Source organism: Anopheles moucheti, chromosome 2, assembly GCF_943734755.1.
Source record: "Anopheles moucheti chromosome 2, idAnoMoucSN_F20_07, whole genome shotgun sequence".
NCBI classification, from domain to species: Eukaryota; Metazoa; Arthropoda; class Insecta; order Diptera; family Culicidae; genus Anopheles; species Anopheles moucheti.
Genome location: NC_069140.1, coordinates 64,335,543 through 64,355,173, shown reverse-complemented (window position 1 = coordinate 64,355,173; position 19,631 = coordinate 64,335,543). Strand labels below are relative to the sequence as shown.

Below are 19,631 nucleotides of genomic sequence, written 5' to 3'. Positions count from 1 at the left end.
CACACTCACAGTAGCTGAACCGTCCTCAGGATCGACGCGATGCTCATCGCTTCTTCTTCTTCTTCTTCTTGGCTTCGAAGACGCTCGGCTGCGTGATACGTTTACCTCGGGACACAGTTGTACCCCATAGACGGTAGATGAGGCTAAGGATTCGACTCACAACCTTACGTTGAACGACACACTTCATAGCGATCGGAATCATAGGAAAGAATATTTTGATGCAAAGAATGTGTGGTCCTGATAAGGACCGTTTGTTGAGATGAGCGTCGAACGTGCGTCGGCTGGCGGGTTTAACCTCCGAAACCGTACAGAGTGCGACCCTGGCGCTTCAGCGCGTACACTACGTCCATCGCGGTGACGGTTTTGCGCTTGGCGTGTTCGGTATAGGTGACCGCATCGCGGATAACATTCTCCAGGAACACTTTCAGCACGCCACGCGTTTCTTCGTAGATGAGACCGGAGATACGCTTCACTCCTCCACGGCGGGCCAGACGGCGGATGGCCGGCTTGGTGATGCCCTGGATGTTGTCGCGCAGCACTTTGCGATGACGCTTGGCTCCACCTTTACCCAGACCTTTGCCTCCTTTTCCTCGTCCAGTCATTTCGATGTCGATGCGTACCGTGTGTACCAACCGTACTGTGCAAGAGTTCACGAGTAACAATAAGGCTACGCACAATGTTTCGCTCTTTTATACACTTACCCGCAGCACACGCACACGTTCTCACACCACTGGTACACGATCGGATCGGAGTATGTGTGTGCGTGGAGCGAGGTTATAAAAATGACGATCTGGCCTCGCATACCCACATTCCGAACCTATCGTCGACACAACACAGACGTCTTTACGTTCCACTAATAAAACCGCCGAACCAGTGAAATGGCCCGTACGAAGCAAACTGCCCGTAAGTCGACCGGAGGTAAGGCTCCGCGCAAGCAGCTGGCCACCAAGGCTGCTCGCAAGAGTGCCCCGGCCACCGGAGGAGTGAAGAAGCCGCATCGTTACCGTCCGGGAACCGTAGCCCTGCGTGAGATCCGTCGCTACCAGAAATCGACCGAGCTGCTGATCCGCAAGCTGCCCTTCCAGCGTCTGGTGCGTGAAATTGCCCAGGACTTCAAGACCGATCTGCGCTTCCAGAGCTCGGCCGTGATGGCCCTGCAGGAGGCCAGCGAGGCGTACCTTGTCGGCCTGTTCGAGGACACCAACTTGTGCGCCATTCATGCGAAGCGCGTCACCATCATGCCGAAAGACATTCAGCTGGCTCGTCGCATCCGCGGAGAGCGTGCCTAAATCTTCGCCCGTATCCCCCCCGGGGCTCCTCTTCCATCGATCGTCGAGGGGCTTCACTCAAACGGTCCTTCTCAGGACCACCACAAATGTTAACCAAAAAGATATGTGTCGATATGTCCGTACCTTCTTCCGTCCGTAGTGGCTCGTTAGTGGTGATGGTATTGAAACAATTTCGTATGCGTTTATGTCGCCCGTTCGGTGCAGAGAGCCCGTGACCGTATCCGGGTACAACAAAAGCTGCGTGTGTCGAAAAAACGTTTGTTTACGCGATGAGCAACACACCATCTTCACACGACAGGATCGACTTTCTGTCCGACGGGTAAATAAAGCCAAAGAAAGCCAGCAATGGCAGGCCTGGACGGCCGGTTAAGCAAAATGAAATAAGGGGCAGCCCAGAAAGTCAAAAGACGCGTTTTCGATTGACCGTTTGGCGATCGATCGTCAGAAGATGTGCTTCCGATGCTGTTACACTGTGCGAGACACGGAACATTCTTCTTCTCGTGCCAACTCGTGTTTTGTACCCGCGCCCCTTTGCTTTCCGCCCACGGGTTCACATGAACGCGTCGAAAATTATGCTTTATTTTATTTAAACTTTAATCTTTTGCCCACCGTGTGAGAGGGAATGTCAAGCAGAAATATATCTTTCGTATGGATGCGTTTTGTGGTCCTGAAAAGGACCGGTTTGGGTAGATGCGAACGAACTGCGCTTCGACGCTTCGAATTACTTCGAGCTGGTGTACTTGGTGACAGCCTTCGTGCCTTCGGACACGGCGTGCTTGGCCAGCTCACCGGGCAGGAGCAGACGGACGGCCGTTTGGATTTCGCGGGACGTGATCGTCGAACGCTTGTTGTAGTGCGCCAAGCGGGATGCTTCGGCAGCGATGCGCTCGAAAATGTCGTTCACGAAGCTGTTCATGATGCTCATCGCCTTGGACGAAATGCCGGTGTCCGGGTGGACTTGCTTCAACACCTTGTAGATGTAGATAGCGTAGCTTTCCTTGCGGGTCTTCCTTTTCTTCTTCTTGTCCGACTTGGAGATGTTTTTCTGGGCTTTGCCAGACTTCTTCGCGGCTTTTCCACTGGTTTTCGGGGCCATTTTGCTTCGATTCACGCACTGATGCTCACTAACGGAGAGTCAAAACCTTTCTGATAGAGAACTACGATTCTCAGGTTCGTTTATATTCCGGTTTTCGGATCACTCTCGGGTATTCGACTTGAGTGCGTGCAGGCAGCATAACTCGGGGTATTTAATCGCACACTGGCTCAATTTTTACTCAGAATACAAGCACTCTCCGAACAGTGAGCATCGTTGCGAACGCACTCTCATCTAAACCGAAGCTATCAACAATGTCTGGCCGTGGCAAGGGAGGCAAAGTGAAGGGAAAGGCAAAGTCCCGCTCGAACCGTGCCGGTCTGCAGTTCCCGGTTGGCCGTATCCATCGTCTGCTCCGCAAAGGCAACTATGCCGAGCGCGTCGGTGCTGGTGCACCGGTGTATTTGGCTGCCGTGATGGAATACTTGGCCGCTGAAGTATTGGAGTTGGCAGGAAACGCTGCCCGAGACAACAAGAAAACTCGCATCATCCCGCGTCATCTGCAGCTGGCCATCCGCAACGACGAGGAATTGAACAAGCTGTTGTCCGGCGTCACCATTGCCCAAGGTGGTGTGCTGCCCAACATTCAGGCCGTGCTGCTGCCAAAGAAGACTGAGAAGAAGGCTTAAGGCTTCTCCCAATCTCTCTGCAAACCCCCCCAAAACAAACCGTCCTTTTCAGGGCGACAAATCGATTTACATAAAAGATGTTTGTTCGACCATCTCTTCTGAGCTGAAATCAAACCGGCGCAGCATTACCTAATCGAAGGTAAATCCAGTGAAAAAACACAAGCAATCGCAATATGCGGGAAACCCCCTGAGAAACGTCATCACTTTTCGTGTTTTAAAATCTTTGGCCGGAGGTAGACTCCTCTGACCGTGCTGGTGGTACCGAGCAATGGATGAAAAGCTAAAAGCAGTGCCCCACCAGCAGCCTACCTGCTATCGTACCTGGAATGACCGATCCTACGAAGGAAAAATAACTTCCACTTTCCACCCAAAAGGAGCCCTGTGCAGGTACCGTACCTGGTCGAGGGTCTGAAGTGCAACAATTGTTAAGAAATTTCCCAATGCGAATGAAACAAACTAGCCCACGAATGGGCACCGAATATTTCAGTCTATTTTTAGCCCACCTGTATGCAGCCCTAATGGCAGATATTTCTTATTTTCTAAATAAACACGACGCCTACTGCGATGCATCGGGCTGAACGCTTAACGCTGATCACTACACCATCGACCCTAGCAACGAAACCCCAAACCATGCATGCAAATGAATATGGAACACAATCTTACCTTCAGTAGTGCGCAGCGCACGGCTTCACGCACTCCTTTCGCTGCATCCGTTGCCGATGACCTATGGCGATGAACCGCCGATGGCCGCACAGTGAACCGCCATCCGTGCACGAGCCCAAAGCAATTGTGCGGTGCACTCAGCACAGTATTTTCACCACACACCAAGTCACTTCACTACACCGCCCCTGCTTCTCTGATCTTTGCAGCAGCAGCAGCAACAACAACAACAACAACTTTGTTTTTTAAAAGAGTATTTTTTTAGCGAACCCCGCGGAGGATTTCGCTGCCCCACGCACTGGGCGCCGTCGCGGTTCGTGCATCGTTTCACGCACGCATTTCACCAGCAAAAGCCGCCTTTTTGGCGGTAATCCTACGCAGGATGGGCCGACGCACCACGCACCGAAACATCGTCGCGATTTGGATTGTCCATCGTCCTTTCCGCACACACGCATACGCACATTTCACCAGCAGCAGCAGCAACAACAACAACAACAACTTTGTTTTTTAAAAGAGTATTTTTTTAGCGAACCCCGCGGAGGATTTCGCTGCCCTACGCACTGGGCGCCGTCGCGGTTCGTGCATCGTTTCACGCACGCATTTCACCAGCAAAAGCCGCCTTTTTGGCGGTAATCCTGCGCAGGATGGGTCGACGCATCACGCACCGAAACACTGTCGCGATTTGGATTGTCCATCGTCCTTTCCGCACACACGCATACGCACATTTCACCAGCAGCAGCAGCAACAACAACAACAACAACTTTGTTTTTTAAAAGAGTATTTTTTTAGCGAACCCCGCGGAGGATTTCGCTGCCCTACGCACTGGGCGCCGTCGCGGTTCGTGCATCGTTTCACGCACGCATTTCACCAGCAAAAGCCGCCTTTTTGGCGGTAATCCTACGCAGGATGGGCCGACGCACCACGCACCGAAACATCGTCGCGATTTGGATTGTCCATCGTCCTTTCCGCACACACGCATACGCACATTTCACCAGCAGCAGCAGCAACAACAACAACAACAACTTTGTTTTTTAAAAGAGTATTTTTTTAGCGAACCCCGCGGAGGATTTCGCTGCCCCACGCACTGGGCGCCGTCGCGGTTCGTGCATCGTTTCACGCACGCATTTCACCAGCAAAAGCCGCCTTTTTGGCGGTAATCCTGTGCAGGATGGGTCGACGCACCACGCACCTAAACACCGTCGCGATTTTGATTGTCCATCGTCTTTTCCGCACACACGCTCATGCACATTTCACCAGCAGCAGCAGCAGCAACAACAACAACAACAACTTTGTTTTTTAAAAGAGTTTTTTTTTAGCGAACCCCGCGGAGGATTTCGCTGCCCCATGCACTGGGCGCCGTCGCGGTTCGTGCATCGTTTCATGCACGCATTTCACCAGCAAAAGCCGCCTTTTTGGCGGTAATCCTGTGCAGGATGGGCCGACGCATCACGCACCGAAACACCGTCGCGATTTTGATTGTCCATCGTCCTTTCCGCACACACGCTCAAGCACATTTCACCAGCAGCAGCAGCAGCAACAACAACAACAACAACTTTGTTTTTTAAAAGAGTATTTTTTTAGCGAACCCCGCGGAGGATTTCGCTGCCCCACGCACTGGGCGCCGTCGCGGTTCGTGCATCGTTTCACGCACGCATTTCACCAGCAAAAGCCACCTTTTTGGCGGTAATCCTGTGCAGGATGGGTCGACGCACCACGCACCTAAACACCGTCGCGATTTTGATTGTCCATCGTCTTTTCCGCACACACGCTCATGCACATTTCACCAGCAGCAGCAGCAGCAACAACAACAACAACAACTTTGTTTTTTAAAAGAGTTTTTTTTTAGCGAACCCCGCGGAGGATTTCGCTGCCCCATGCACTGGGCGCCGTCGCGGTTCGTGCATCGTTTCATGCACGCATTTCACCAGCAAAAGCCGCCTTTTTGGCGGTAATCCTGTGCAGGATGGGCCGACGCATCACGCACCGAAACACCGTCGCGATTTTGATTGTCCATCGTCCTTTCCGCACACACGCTCAAGCACATTTCACCAGCAGCAGCAGCAGCAACAACAACAACAACAACTTTGTTTTTTAAAAGAGTTTTTTTTTAGCGAACCCCGCGGAGGATTTCGCTGCCCCATGCACTGGGCGCCGTCGCGGTTCGTGCATCGTTTCATGCACGCATTTCACCAGCAAAAGCCGCCTTTTTGGCGGTAATCCTGTGCAGGATGGGCCGACGCATCACGCACCGAAACACCGTCGCGATTTTGATTGTCCATCGTCCTTTCCGCACACACGCTCAAGCACATTTCACCAGCAGCAGCAGCAGCAACAACAACAACAACAACTTTGTTTTTTAAAAGAGTATTTTTTTAGCGAACCCCGCGGAGGATTTCGCTGCCCCACGCACTGGGCGCCGTCGCGGTTCGTGCATCGTTTCACGCACGCATTTCACCAGCAAAAGCCGCCTTTTTGGCGGTAATCCTGTGCAGGATGGGTCGACGCACCACGCACCTAAACACCGTCGCGATTTTGATTGTCCATCGTCTTTTCCGCACACACGCTCATGCACATTTCACCAGCAGCAGCAGCAGCAACAACAACAACAACAACTTTGTTTTTTAAAAGAGTATTTTTTTAGCGAACCCCGCGGAGGATTTCGCTGCCCCACGCACTGGGCGCCGTCGCGGTTCGTGCATCGTTTCATGCACGCATTTCACCAGCAAAAGCCGCCTTTTTGGCGGTAATCCTGCGCAGGATGGGTCGACGCATCACGCACCGAAACACTGTCGCGATTTTGATTGTCCATTGTCCTTTCCGCACACACGCTCAAGCACATTTCACCAGCAGCAGCAGCAGCAGTAGCTATGTTTATAAAAACACTTATTTTGGCGCGAACCCGCGGAGGATTTCGCTGCCCCTCCGCCCGACGCACTGGGCGAGGCACCGTCGCGATTAACGCACCGTCCCGCGAAGCGCTTTTCGCATATTCACACACACACACGCGCGTTTCTTCCGCCAGTTTACCACCCGCACGTTTTAATGCCAATCCTGTGCAGGATTAGCCGTACGCGCACTGCTTCTTACCTCTTTGCTCTCGACTAAGCGTCGCACTCTTTGTTCATGCTCGATGTTGCTGGTTCGCGAAGGACGACAAAATGAGCCGGCGCCATTTTGAAATTGGCCCCTGTTCAACACACTTTTAACACTACACGCACTTACACACACTAATACATCCGGATTGACGACGCGCGCGGACCAACTGTTCCAGTTGGCTGTTCGACGAGGACTGTGCCGAGCTCAGGACATTCGGTTACTAATTACCTTCAGCATACGAACGAGAGTGCCAAAAGAGGATCTCTCTCGCTAACTACCCCCACTACTACTACTATCTCGAGCAAATGTATGGTTTTGTCTCGCTACTCTCGCTACACAATCGCACACAATCGTTTCAAAGCACGAAGCAATTTGAAGTCGCCAAACATTTTTGCAATTCCACTACAGACATATCCATTTGCGTATGCTATTATCACCGTACAATCAGTGAAAGCAACGAAGGATACATATGTGAATTCAGAATAGATACAGTATATGCGTACAAAAATGCAGGATTGGTGGTACATTTCATGTTAGATCTTAAAACAGAAACATATTTCGCTAGTTAGTACGACACATAGGTGCAGAAATAGGTGCGCTGCTTAAAACTAGCCGGCCAGACACACGAACGAAGCGTGCGCTCTTCCTTTGTGCGTCGCATCGGTGACCGAAATTTCGGCGAATTGTCAACCGATGCTCCCTCTCGCTCGCACACTCGGTGGCGACAGGAGGAGACTCATTTTAGTGGAAATTTCCACCTAACGGTACCGATCACCGTGTACGCGGTCACATTTCCTGATAACTTTTGGCACGAGCTCAGCATGCACACACACACACACAGGATTACGTGCGAGAACATGCAGGATTGGTGGTACATTTCATGTTAGCTCTTAAAACAGAAACATATTTCGCTAGTTAATACGACACGTAGGTGCAGAAATAGGTGCGCTGCTTAAAACTAGCCGGCCAGACACACGAACGAAGCGTGCGCTCTTCCTTTGTGCGTCGCATCGGTGATCGAAATTTCTGCGAATTGTCAACCGATGCTCCCCCTCGCTCGCACACTCGGTGGCGACAGGAGGAGACTCATTTTAGTGGAAATTTCCACCTAACGGTACCGATCACCGTGTACGCGGTCACATTTCCTGATAACTTTTGGCACGAGCTCAGCATGCACACACACACACACAGGATTACGTGCGAGAACATGCAGGATTGGTGGTACATTTCATGTTAGATCTTAAAACAGAAACATATTTCGCTAGTTAATACGACACGTAGGTGCAGAAATAGGTGCGCTGCTTAAAACTAGCCGGCCAGACACACGAACGAAGCGTGCGCTCTTCCTTTGTGCGTCGCATCGGTGATCGAAATTTCTGCGAATTGTCAACCGATGCTCCCCCTCGCTCGCACACTCGGTGGCGACAGGAGGAGACTCATTTTAGTGGAAATTTCCACCTAACGGTACCGATCACCGTGTACGCGGTCACATTTCCTGATAACTTTTGGCACGAGCTCAGCATGCACACACACACACACAGGATTACGTGCGAGAACATGCAGGATTGGTGGTACATTTCATGTTAGATCTTAAAACAGAAACATATTTCGCTAGTTAATACGACACGTAGGTGCAGAAATAGGTGCGCTGCTTAAAACTAGCCGGCCAGACACACGAACGAAGCGTGCGCTCTTCCTTTGTGCGTCGCATCGGTGATCGAAATTTCTGCGAATTGTCAACCGATGCTCCCCCTCGCTCGCACACTCGGTGGCGACAGGAGGAGACTCATTTTAGTGGAAATTTCCACCTAACGGTACCGATCACCGTGTACGCGGTCACATTTCCTGATAACTTTTGGCACGAGCTCAGCATGCACACACACACACACAGGATTACGTGCGAGAACATGCAGGATTGGTGGTACATTTCATGTTAGATCTTAAAACAGAAACATATTTCGCTAGTTAGTACGACACATAGGTGCAGAAATAGGTGCGCTGCTTAAAACTAGCCGGCCAGACACACGAACGAAGCGTGCGCTCTTCCTTTGTGTGTCGCATCGGTGATCGAAATTTCTGCGAATTGTCAACCGATGCAAACTCTCGCTCGCACACTCGGTGGCGACAGGAGGAGACTCATTTTAGTGGAAATTTCCACCTAACGGTACCGATCACCGTGTACGCGGTCACATTTCCTGATAACTTTTGGCACGAGCTCAGCATGCACACACACACACACAGGATTACGTGCGAGAACATGCAGGATTGGTGGTACATTTCATGTTAGATCTTAAAACAGAAACATATTTCGCTAGTTAGTACGACACATAGGTGCAGAAATAGGTGCGCTGCTTAAAACTAGCCGGCCAGACACACGAACGAAGCGTGCGCTCTTCCTTTGTGCGTCGCATCGGTGATCGAAATTTCTGCGAATTGTCAACCGATGCTCCCCCTCGCTCGCACACTCGGTGGCGACAGGAGGAGACTCATTTTAGTGGAAATTTCCACCTAACGGTACCGATCACCGTGTACGCGGTCACATTTCTTGATAACTTTTGGCACGAGCTCAGCATGCACACACACACACACAGGATTACGTGCGAGAACATGCAGGATTGGTGGTACATTTCATGTTAGATCTTAAAACAGAAACATATTTCGCTAGTTAGTACGACACATAGGTGCAGAAATAGGTGCGCTGCTTAAAACTAGCCGGCCAGACACACGAACGAAGCGTGCGCTCTTCCTTTGTGTGTCGCATCGGTGATCGAAATTTCTGCGAATTGTCAACCGATGCTCCCCCTCGCTCGCACACTCGGTGGCGACAGGAGGAGACTCGTTTTAGTGGAAATTTCCACCTAACGGTACCGATCACCGTGTACGCGGTCACATTTCCTGATAACTTTTGGCACGAGCTCAGCATGCACACACACACACACACACACAGGATAACGTGCGAGAAGGAAAAAACCGACCTTTGATTTGAATACGCATGGCAACGCGAGCCCCCCACCCATTTTGGAAATATTTAATCTCTATACTTCCACTAATTTGCGCACTAGTTTTGTAACATTTTCAGATAATTTTCAGATAATTCTACTATTTTTCGGATGAAATAAATTAAGCTCGCTGCCCAAATGCGTGAAATATTTAATGTTTGTTTAAAAAAAAAGACTAGCAATTGTGTGAAACGCTTCACAATTGGTTTTAAAACGGTCAATGTTTTAGCTTTGCAATAAAATGACTACATAATACAGTTGAATTTCGGATTCTTGTGCCATCACACACATTCCCGAACACCGTAGCACGTTCATCATGCTACGGAGTATTGACACACTCACAGTAGCTGAACCGTCCTCAGGATCGACGCGATGCTCATCGCTTTTTCTTCTTCTTCTTGGCTTCGAAGACGCTCGGCTGCGTGATACGTTTACCTCGGGACACAGTTGTACCCCATAGACGGTAGATGAGGCTAAGGATTCGACTCACAACCTTACGTTGAACGACACACTTCATAGCGATCGGAATCATAGGAAAGTATATTTTGATGCAAAGAATGTGTGGTCCTGATAAGGACCGTTTGTTGAGATGAGCGTCGAATGAAGCGCAACAATTGTTAAGAAATTTCCCAATGCGAATGAAACAAATTAGCCCACGAATGGGCACCGAATATTTCAGTCTATTTTTAGCCCACCTGTATGCAGCCCTAATGGCAGATATTTCTTATTTTCTAAATAAACACGACGCCTACTGCGATGCATCGGGCTGAACGCTTAACGCTGATCACTACACCATCGACCCTAGCAACGAAACCCCAAACCATGCATGCAAATGAATATGGAACACAATCTTACCTTCAGTAGTGCGCAGCGCACGGCTTCACGCACTCCTTTCGCTGCCTCCGTTGCCGATGACCTATGCCGATGAACCGCCGATGGCCGCACAGTGAACCGCCATCCGTGCACGAGCCCAAAGCAATTGTGCGGTGCACTCAGCACAGTATTTTCACCACACACCAAGTCACTTCACTACACCGCCCCTGCTTCTTTGATCTTTGCAGCAGCAGCAACAACAACAACAACAACTTTGTTTTTTAAAAGAGTATTTTTTTAGCGAACCCCGCGGAGGATTTCGCTGCCCCATGCACTGGGCGCCGTCGCGGTTCGTGCATCGTTTCATGCACGCATTTCACCAGCAAAAGCCGCCTTTTTGGCGGTAATCCTGTGCAGGATGGGCCGACGCATCACGCACCGAAACACCGTCGCGATTTTGATTGTCCATCGTCCTTTCCGCACACACGCTCAAGCACATTTCACCAGCAGCAGCAGCAGCAACAACAACAACAACAACTTTGTTTTTTAAAAGAGTTTTTTTTTAGCGAACCCCGCGGAGGATTTCGCTGCCCCATGCACTGGGCGCCGTCGCGGTTCGTGCATCGTTTCATGCACGCATTTCACCAGCAAAAGCCGCCTTTTTGGCGGTAATCCTGTGCAGGATGGGCCGACGCATCACGCACCGAAACACCGTCGCGATTTTGATTGTCCATCGTCCTTTCCGCACACACGCTCAAGCACATTTCACCAGCAGCAGCAGCAGCAACAACAACAACAACAACTTTGTTTTTTAAAAGAGTATTTTTTTAGCGAACCCCGCGGAGGATTTCGCTGCCCCACGCACTGGGCGCCGTCGCGGTTCGTGCATCGTTTCACGCACGCATTTCACCAGCAAAAGCCGCCTTTTTGGCGGTAATCCTGTGCAGGATGGGTCGACGCACCACGCACCTAAACACCGTCGCGATTTTGATTGTCCATCGTCTTTTCCGCACACACGCTCATGCACATTTCACCAGCAGCAGCAGCAGCAACAACAACAACAACAACTTTGTTTTTTAAAAGAGTTTTTTTTTAGCGAACCCCGCGGAGGATTTCGCTGCCCCATGCACTGGGCGCCGTCGCGGTTCGTGCATCGTTTCATGCACGCATTTCACCAGCAAAAGCCGCCTTTTTGGCGGTAATCCTGTGCAGGATGGGCCGACGCATCACGCACCGAAACACCGTCGCGATTTTGATTGTCCATCGTCCTTTCCGCACACACGCTCAAGCACATTTCACCAGCAGCAGCAGCAGCAACAACAACAACAACAACTTTGTTTTTTAAAAGAGTATTTTTTTAGCGAACCCCGCGGAGGATTTCGCTGCCCCACGCACTGGGCGCCGTCGCGGTTCGTGCATCGTTTCACGCACGCATTTCACCAGCAAAAGCCACCTTTTTGGCGGTAATCCTGTGCAGGATGGGTCGACGCACCACGCACCTAAACACCGTCGCGATTTTGATTGTCCATCGTCTTTTCCGCACACACGCATACGCACATTTCACCAGCAGCAGCAGCAGCAACAACAACAACAACAACTTTGTTTTTTAAAAGAGTTTTTTTTAGCGAACCCCGCGGAGGATTTCGCTGCCTCATGCACTGGGCGCCGTCGCGGTTCGTGCATCGTTTCACGCACGCATTTCACCAGCAAAAGCCGCCTTTTTGGCGGTAATCCTGTGCAGGATGGGCCGACGCATCACGCACCTAAACACCGTCGCGATTTTGATTGTCCATCGTCTTTTCCGCACACACGCTCATGCACATTTCACCAGCAGCAGCAGCAGCAACAACAACAACAACAACTTTGTTTTTTAAAAGAGTTTTTTTTTAGCGAACCCCGCGGAGGATTTCGCTGCCCCATGCACTGGGCGCCGTCGCGGTTCGTGCATCGTTTCATGCACGCATTTCACCAGCAAAAGCCGCCTTTTTGGCGGTAATCCTGTGCAGGATGGGCCGACGCATCACGCACCGAAACACCGTCGCGATTTTGATTGTCCATCGTCCTTTCCGCACACACGCTCAAGCACATTTCACCAGCAGCAGCAGCAGCAGTAGCTATGTTTATAAAAACACTTATTTTGGCGCGAACCCGCGGAGGATTTCGCTGCCCCTCCGCCCGACGCACTGGGCGAGGCACCGTCGCGATTAACGCACCGTCCCGCGAAGCGCTTTTCGCATATTCACACACACACACGCGCGTTTCTTCCGCCAGTTTACCACCCGCACGTTTTAATGCCAATCCTGTGCAGGATTAGCCGTACGCGCACTGCTTCTTACCTCTTTGCTCTCGACTAAGCGTCGCACTCTTTGTTCATGCTCGATGTTGCTGGTTCGCGAAGGACGACAAAATGAGCCGGCGCCATTTTGAAATTGGCCCCTGTTCAACACACTTTTAACACTACACGCACTTACACACACTAATACATCCGGATTGACGACGCGCGCGGACCAACTGTTCCAGTTGGCTGTTCGACGAGGACTGTGCCGAGCTCAGGACATTCGGTTACTAATTACCTTCAGCATACGAACGAGAGTGCCAAAAGAGGATCTCTCTCGCTAACTACCCCCACTACTACTACTATCTCGAGCAAATGTATGGTTTTGTCTCGCTACTCTCGCTACACAATCGCACACAATCGTTTCAAAGCACGAAGCAATTTGAAGTCGCCAAACATTTTTGCAATTCCACTACAGACATATCCATTTGCGTATGCTATTATCACCGTACAATCAGTGAAAGCAACGAAGGATACATATGTGAATTCAGAATAGATACAGTATATGCGTACAAAAATGCAGGATTGGTGGTACATTTCATGTTAGATCTTAAAACAGAAACATATTTCGCTAGTTAGTACGACACATAGGTGCAGAAATAGGTGCGCTGCTTAAAACTAGCCGGCCAGACACACGAACGAAGCGTGCGCTCTTCCTTTGTGTGTCGCATCGGTGATCGAAATTTCTGCGAATTGTCAACCGATGCTCCCCCTCGCTCGCACACTCGGTGGCGACAGGAGGAGACTCGTTTTAGTGGAAATTTCCACCTAACGGTACCGATCACCGTGTACGCGGTCACATTTCCTGATAACTTTTGGCACGAGCTCAGCATGCACACACACACACACACACACAGGATAACGTGCGAGAAGGAAAAAACCGACCTTTGATTTGAATACGCATGGCAACGCGAGCCCCCCACCCATTTTGGAAATATTTAATCTCTATACTTCCACTAATTTACGCACTAGTTTTGTAACATTTTCAGATATTTTTTTTTCAGACTAGCTAATCGGCCCGGTTACAGGGCTGTGCAACAGAATTTTGTTGTGTACGCAAACTCAAAGATGTTTTAAAAAGAGGTTTTCTTCCCAATTGGAGGATGTTGTTAATTTTATTTTATTTAGTTTAATAAATTATCAAATTTCTCACCTCGGGCCCCTTTGGCTCTCATAAAAACCTATTTGGCAAAGCATATTCCAAGTCGCTTTGAGCTTTTGTTGTTGTTATTAGTTTTAACAGACCTTGAGCCTTGATGACTTCGTTCTTCTCTTAGTCTGATATATATATATATATATATATATTGATCTTAGTGGTTGATAAGTCCCGAACCTTGGTCATTTATCACGAATGAAATGTATCGTAAAAATATACGTCACGTCGTGTTTGCGTGCAGCTCCCATCTGGATCATATGCAACATATCATTTTAACATGAGTATTCTAAATTACAATGAAGCACTTTATAATATTTTTGCGTCAGATCCCCAGTTGCTTGCTATGCATTTATGCTTTTCGTAGGCATCGCACATAATTTCGTCGAAAGTCGACGTCTTTCACAATCAGATAAAAGCAACTGATTGGATATATCTAAGGTTAAGTAGCCATCCACATTCAGGTACCACAGATTTCCCATGTTTTTTTTCTAACTTTTTCCACACATACAGTATATTTGAGTCATGTCTTTCCAGTAACAGACACACACATGTTTAAATTTCATAAGGTGCCATTTAATCAAATGTAGCGGCGCCAGTCTTCTTTAGATAGGACCGGTACAAAATTACAACCCAACCAATCCCTCGTTCCCAGGAACAACTATCCAGGTTGCGGGTAAATAAAGTTAAAAGACCCAGAATTTGCTGGCCAATATCTCTTGATGTTGTGCTTGTGTCATGGGTTATTGAAATACAGAGGATTTGAAAAAAAATATTGACCCTACTAAAAATCTTCTCGGTTACCTGGTTTGATCAAAATTTCTCTATTTAAACTGAGAAGTAAACAACATAGCACAACAACAGCAATTACTCCTGAAACAATCTCGCATTTCTTTTAGTGAAAAATAAAACATGAAAATTGCAGCGAATCAAGCAGTAAACTTTAACTTTAAAATATTTATAAGCTACTGTAAAGCATGGTATTGTTTTAGAAAATAATGCTGCTATTTTCGTGGATTCAACGACCATTTCTGGTCTTCCTTGATTTGTATTCATCAGGATAGTGAGTCGCTCACTTGGCACTTGGAAGCGTTGGAGCGGCCCGGTGGTTTGATGGTAGCGACCCTAGCGATCTTCACACGATCGGACCTGACAAAAATCCCATCCGGATCAATCACCCGTACTCAGGACTGACTATCCAGCTTCGGGTAAATAAAGATACAGAAAGCCAGAAATGGCAGGTTCAGACCTCTTAGAAGAAGTGAGTGCTGCGTACGGGGGTACGGCTCGAATAGGTCGTTTAAGAAACCGTTCACCGTTCTGTATCACCGACCAAAATTAAAATCTTTTTGAAAATCTTGTAAAGGATCCGACTGAAAATGCAAGAAAACGCGCGAATACCCAAGGACAACACATAAAAACATTCACAAATTGCGCGTCTGTGGACGTCGATCCGTGTAAAAAACTTCCATTTGGTAAAATCATAGTATGCATGGAAAAATAAATTGTTGGCGAGGGAATCATAGAAGTCGTTGAAAGATAGCAGTTTAAAGAAGAGCTGGGAAATCAAAACGCTCCACTTAAAAAAATGATCCAAGGGTGTTGGAAATAATGTTACCATGGAAACGTTATGAGTCGCCTCCAACTAAAATTTGTATAGCGATAATTTTCAGATAATTCTTCTATTTTTCGGATGAAATAAATTAAGCTCGCTGCCCAAATGCGTGAAATATTTAATGTTTGTTTTAAAAAAGACTAGCAATTGTGTGAAATGCTTCACAATTGGTTTTAAAACGGTCAATGTTTTAGCTATGGAATAAAATGACTACATAATACAGTTGAATTTCGGATTCTTGTGCCATCACACACATTCCCGAACACCGTAGCACGTTCATCATGCTACGGAGTATTGACACACTCACAGTAGCTGAACCGTCCTCAGGATCGACGCGATGCTCATCGCTTCTTCTTCTTCTTCTTCTTGGCTTCGAAGACGCTCGGCTGCGTGATACGTTTACCTCGGGACACAGTTGTACCCCATAGACGGTAGATGAGGCTAAGGATTCGACTCACAACCTTACGTTGAACGACACACTTCATAGCGATCGGAATCATAGGAAAGAATATTTTGATGCAAAGAATGTGTGGTCCTGATAAGGACCGTTTGTTGAGATGAGCGTCGAACGTGCGTCGGCTGGCGGGTTTAACCTCCGAAACCGTACAGAGTGCGACCCTGGCGCTTCAGCGCGTACACTACGTCCATCGCGGTGACGGTTTTGCGCTTGGCGTGTTCGGTATAGGTGACCGCATCGCGGATAACATTCTCCAGGAACACTTTCAGCACGCCACGCGTTTCTTCGTAGATGAGACCGGAGATACGCTTCACTCCTCCACGGCGGGCCAGACGGCGGATGGCCGGCTTGGTGATGCCCTGGATGTTGTCGCGCAGCACTTTGCGATGACGCTTGGCTCCACCTTTACCCAGACCTTTGCCTCCTTTTCCTCGTCCAGTCATTTCGATGTCGATGCGTACCGTGTGTACCAACCGTACTGTGCAAGAGTTCACGAGTAACAATAAGGCTACGCACAATGTTTCGCTCTTTTATACACTTACCCGCAGCACACGCACACGTTCTCACACCACTGGTACACGATCGGATCGGAGTATGTGTGTGCGTGGAGCGAGGTTATAAAAATGACGATCTGGCCTCGCATACCCACATTCCGAACCTATCGTCGACACAACACAGACGTCTTTACGTTCCACTAATAAAACCGCCGAACCAGTGAAATGGCCCGTACGAAGCAAACTGCCCGTAAGTCGACCGGAGGTAAGGCTCCGCGCAAGCAGCTGGCCACCAAGGCTGCTCGCAAGAGTGCCCCGGCCACCGGAGGAGTGAAGAAGCCGCATCGTTACCGTCCGGGAACCGTAGCCCTGCGTGAGATCCGTCGCTACCAGAAATCGACCGAGCTGCTGATCCGCAAGCTGCCCTTCCAGCGTCTGGTGCGTGAAATTGCCCAGGACTTCAAGACCGATCTGCGCTTCCAGAGCTCGGCCGTGATGGCCCTGCAGGAGGCCAGCGAGGCGTACCTTGTCGGCCTGTTCGAGGACACCAACTTGTGCGCCATTCATGCGAAGCGCGTCACCATCATGCCGAAAGACATTCAGCTGGCTCGTCGCATCCGCGGAGAGCGTGCCTAAATCTTCGCCCGTATCCCCCCCGGGGCTCCTCTTCCATCGATCGTCGAGGGGCTTCACTCAAACGGTCCTTCTCAGGACCACCACAAATGTTAACCAAAAAGATATGTGTCGATATGTCCGTACCTTCTTCCGTCCGTAGTGGCTCGTTAGTGGTGATGGTATTGAAACAATTTCGTATGCGTTTATGTCGCCCGTTCGGTGCAGAGAGCCCGTGACCGTATCCGGGTACAACAAAAGCTGCGTGTGTCGAAAAAACGTTTGTTTACGCGATGAGCAACACACCATCTTCACACGACAGGATCGACTTTCTGTCCGACGGGTAAATAAAGCCAAAGAAAGCCAGCAATGGCAGGCCTGGACGGCCGGTTAAGCAAAATGAAATAAGGGGCAGCCCAGAAAGTCAAAAGACGCGTTTTCGATTGACCGTTTGGCGATCGATCGTCAGAAGATGTGCTTCCGATGCTGTTACACTGTGCGAGACACGGAACATTCTTCTTCTCGTGCCAACTCGTGTTTTGTACCCGCGCCCCTTTGCTTTCCGCCCACGGGTTCACATGAACGCGTCGAAAATTATGCTTTATTTTATTTAAACTTTAATCTTTTGCCCACCGTGTGAGAGGGAATGTCAAGCAGAAATATATCTTTCGTATGGATGCGTTTTGTGGTCCTGAAAAGGACCGGTTTGGGTAGATGCGAACGAACTGCGCTTCGACGCTTCGAATTACTTCGAGCTGGTGTACTTGGTGACAGCCTTCGTGCCTTCGGACACGGCGTGCTTGGCCAGCTCACCGGGCAGGAGCAGACGGACGGCCGTTTGGATTTCGCGGGACGTGATCGTCGAACGCTTGTTGTAGTGCGCCAAGCGGGATGCTTCGGCAGCGATGCGCTCGAAAATGTCGTTCACGAAGCTGTTCATGATGCTCATCGCCTTGGACGAAATGCCGGTGTCCGGGTGGACTTGCTTCAACACCTTGTAGATGTAGATAGCGTAGCTTTCCTTGCGGGTCTTCCTTTTCTTCTTCTTGTCCGACTTGGAGATGTTTTTCTGGGCTTTGCCAGACTTCTTCGCGGCTTTTCCACTGGTTTTCGGGGCCATTTTGCTTCGATTCACGCACTGATGCTCACTAACGGAGAGTCAAAACCTTTCTGATAGAGAACTACGATTCTCAGGTTCGTTTATATTCCGGTTTTCGGATCACTCTCGGGTATTCGACTTGAGTGCGTGCAGGCAGCATAACTCGGGGTATTTAATCGCACACTGGCTCAATTTTTACTCAGAATACAAGCACTCTCCGAACAGTGAGCATCGTTGCGAACGCACTCTCATCTAAACCGAAGCTATCAACAATGTCTGGCCGTGGCAAGGGAGGCAAAGTGAAGGGAAAGGCAAAGTCCCGCTCGAACCGTGCCGGTCTGCAGTTCCCGGTTGGCCGTATCCATCGTCTGCTCCGCAAAGGCAACTATGCCGAGCGCGTCGGTGCTGGTGCACCGGTGTATTTGGCTGCCGTGATGGAATACTTGGCCGCTGAAGTATTGGAGTTGGCAGGAAACGCTGCCCGAGACAACAAGAAAACTCGCATCATCCCGCGTCATCTGCAGCTGGCCATCCGCAACGACGAGGAATTGAACAAGCTGTTGTCCGGCGTCACCATTGCCCAAGGTGGTGTGCTGCCCAACATTCAGGCCGTGCTGCTGCCAAAGAAGACTGAGAAGAAGGCTTAAGGCTTCTCCCAATCTCTCTGCAAACCCCCCCAAAACAAACCGTCCTTTTCAGGGCGACAAATCGATTTACATAAAAGATGTTTGTTCGACCATCTCTTCTGAGCTGAAATCAAACCGGCGCAGCATTACCTAATCGAAGGTAAATCCAGTGAAAAAACACAAGCAATCGCAATATGCGGGAAACCCCCTGAGAAACGTCATCACTTTTCGTGTTTTAAAATCTTTGGCCGGAGGTAGACTCCTCTGACCGTGCTGGTGGTACCGAGCAATGGATGAAAAGCTAAAAGCAGTGCCCCACCAGCAGCCTACCTGCTATCGTACCTGGAATGACCGATCCTACGAAGGAAAAATAACTTCCACTTTCCACCCAAAAGGAGCCCTGTGCAGGTACCGTACCTGGTCGAGGGTCTGAAGTGCAACAATTGTTAAGAAATTTCCCAATGCGAATGAAACAAACTAGCCCACGAATGGGCACCGAATATTTCAGTCTATTTTTAGCCCACCTGTATGCAGCCCTAATGGCAGATATTTCTTATTTTCTAAATAAACACGACGCCTACTGCGATGCATCGGGCTGAACGCTTAACGCTGATCACTACACCATCGACCCTAGCAACGAAACCCCAAACCATGCATGCAA

At 49.5% G+C, this 19,631-nt stretch overlaps 1 protein-coding gene across 1 annotated transcript; it reads left to right on the top strand.

The window, feature by feature from the left end:
• The first annotated feature begins 878 nt into the window (after window positions 1-878).
• On the top strand, window positions 879-17,269 carry LOC128297271 (histone H3-like). Its single transcript, XM_053032890.1, has 2 exons — window positions 879-1,277; window positions 16,859-17,269. The coding sequence occupies exons 1-2, from the start codon at window positions 879-881 to the stop codon at window positions 17,267-17,269; spliced, it is 810 nt and encodes a 269-aa protein (XP_052888850.1).
• The last annotated feature ends 2,362 nt before the right edge of the window (window positions 17,270-19,631 follow it).

Coding starts and splice junctions, on each gene's coding strand:
- LOC128297271 (XM_053032890.1), top strand. CDS start 879: ATGGCCCGTACGAAGCAAACTGCCCGTAAGTCGACCGGAGGTAAGGCT. Junction 1,278..16,858: donor TGGCTCGTCGCATCCGCGGA/GAGCGTGCCTAA, acceptor CGAACCAGTGAA/ATGGCCCGTACGAAGCAAAC.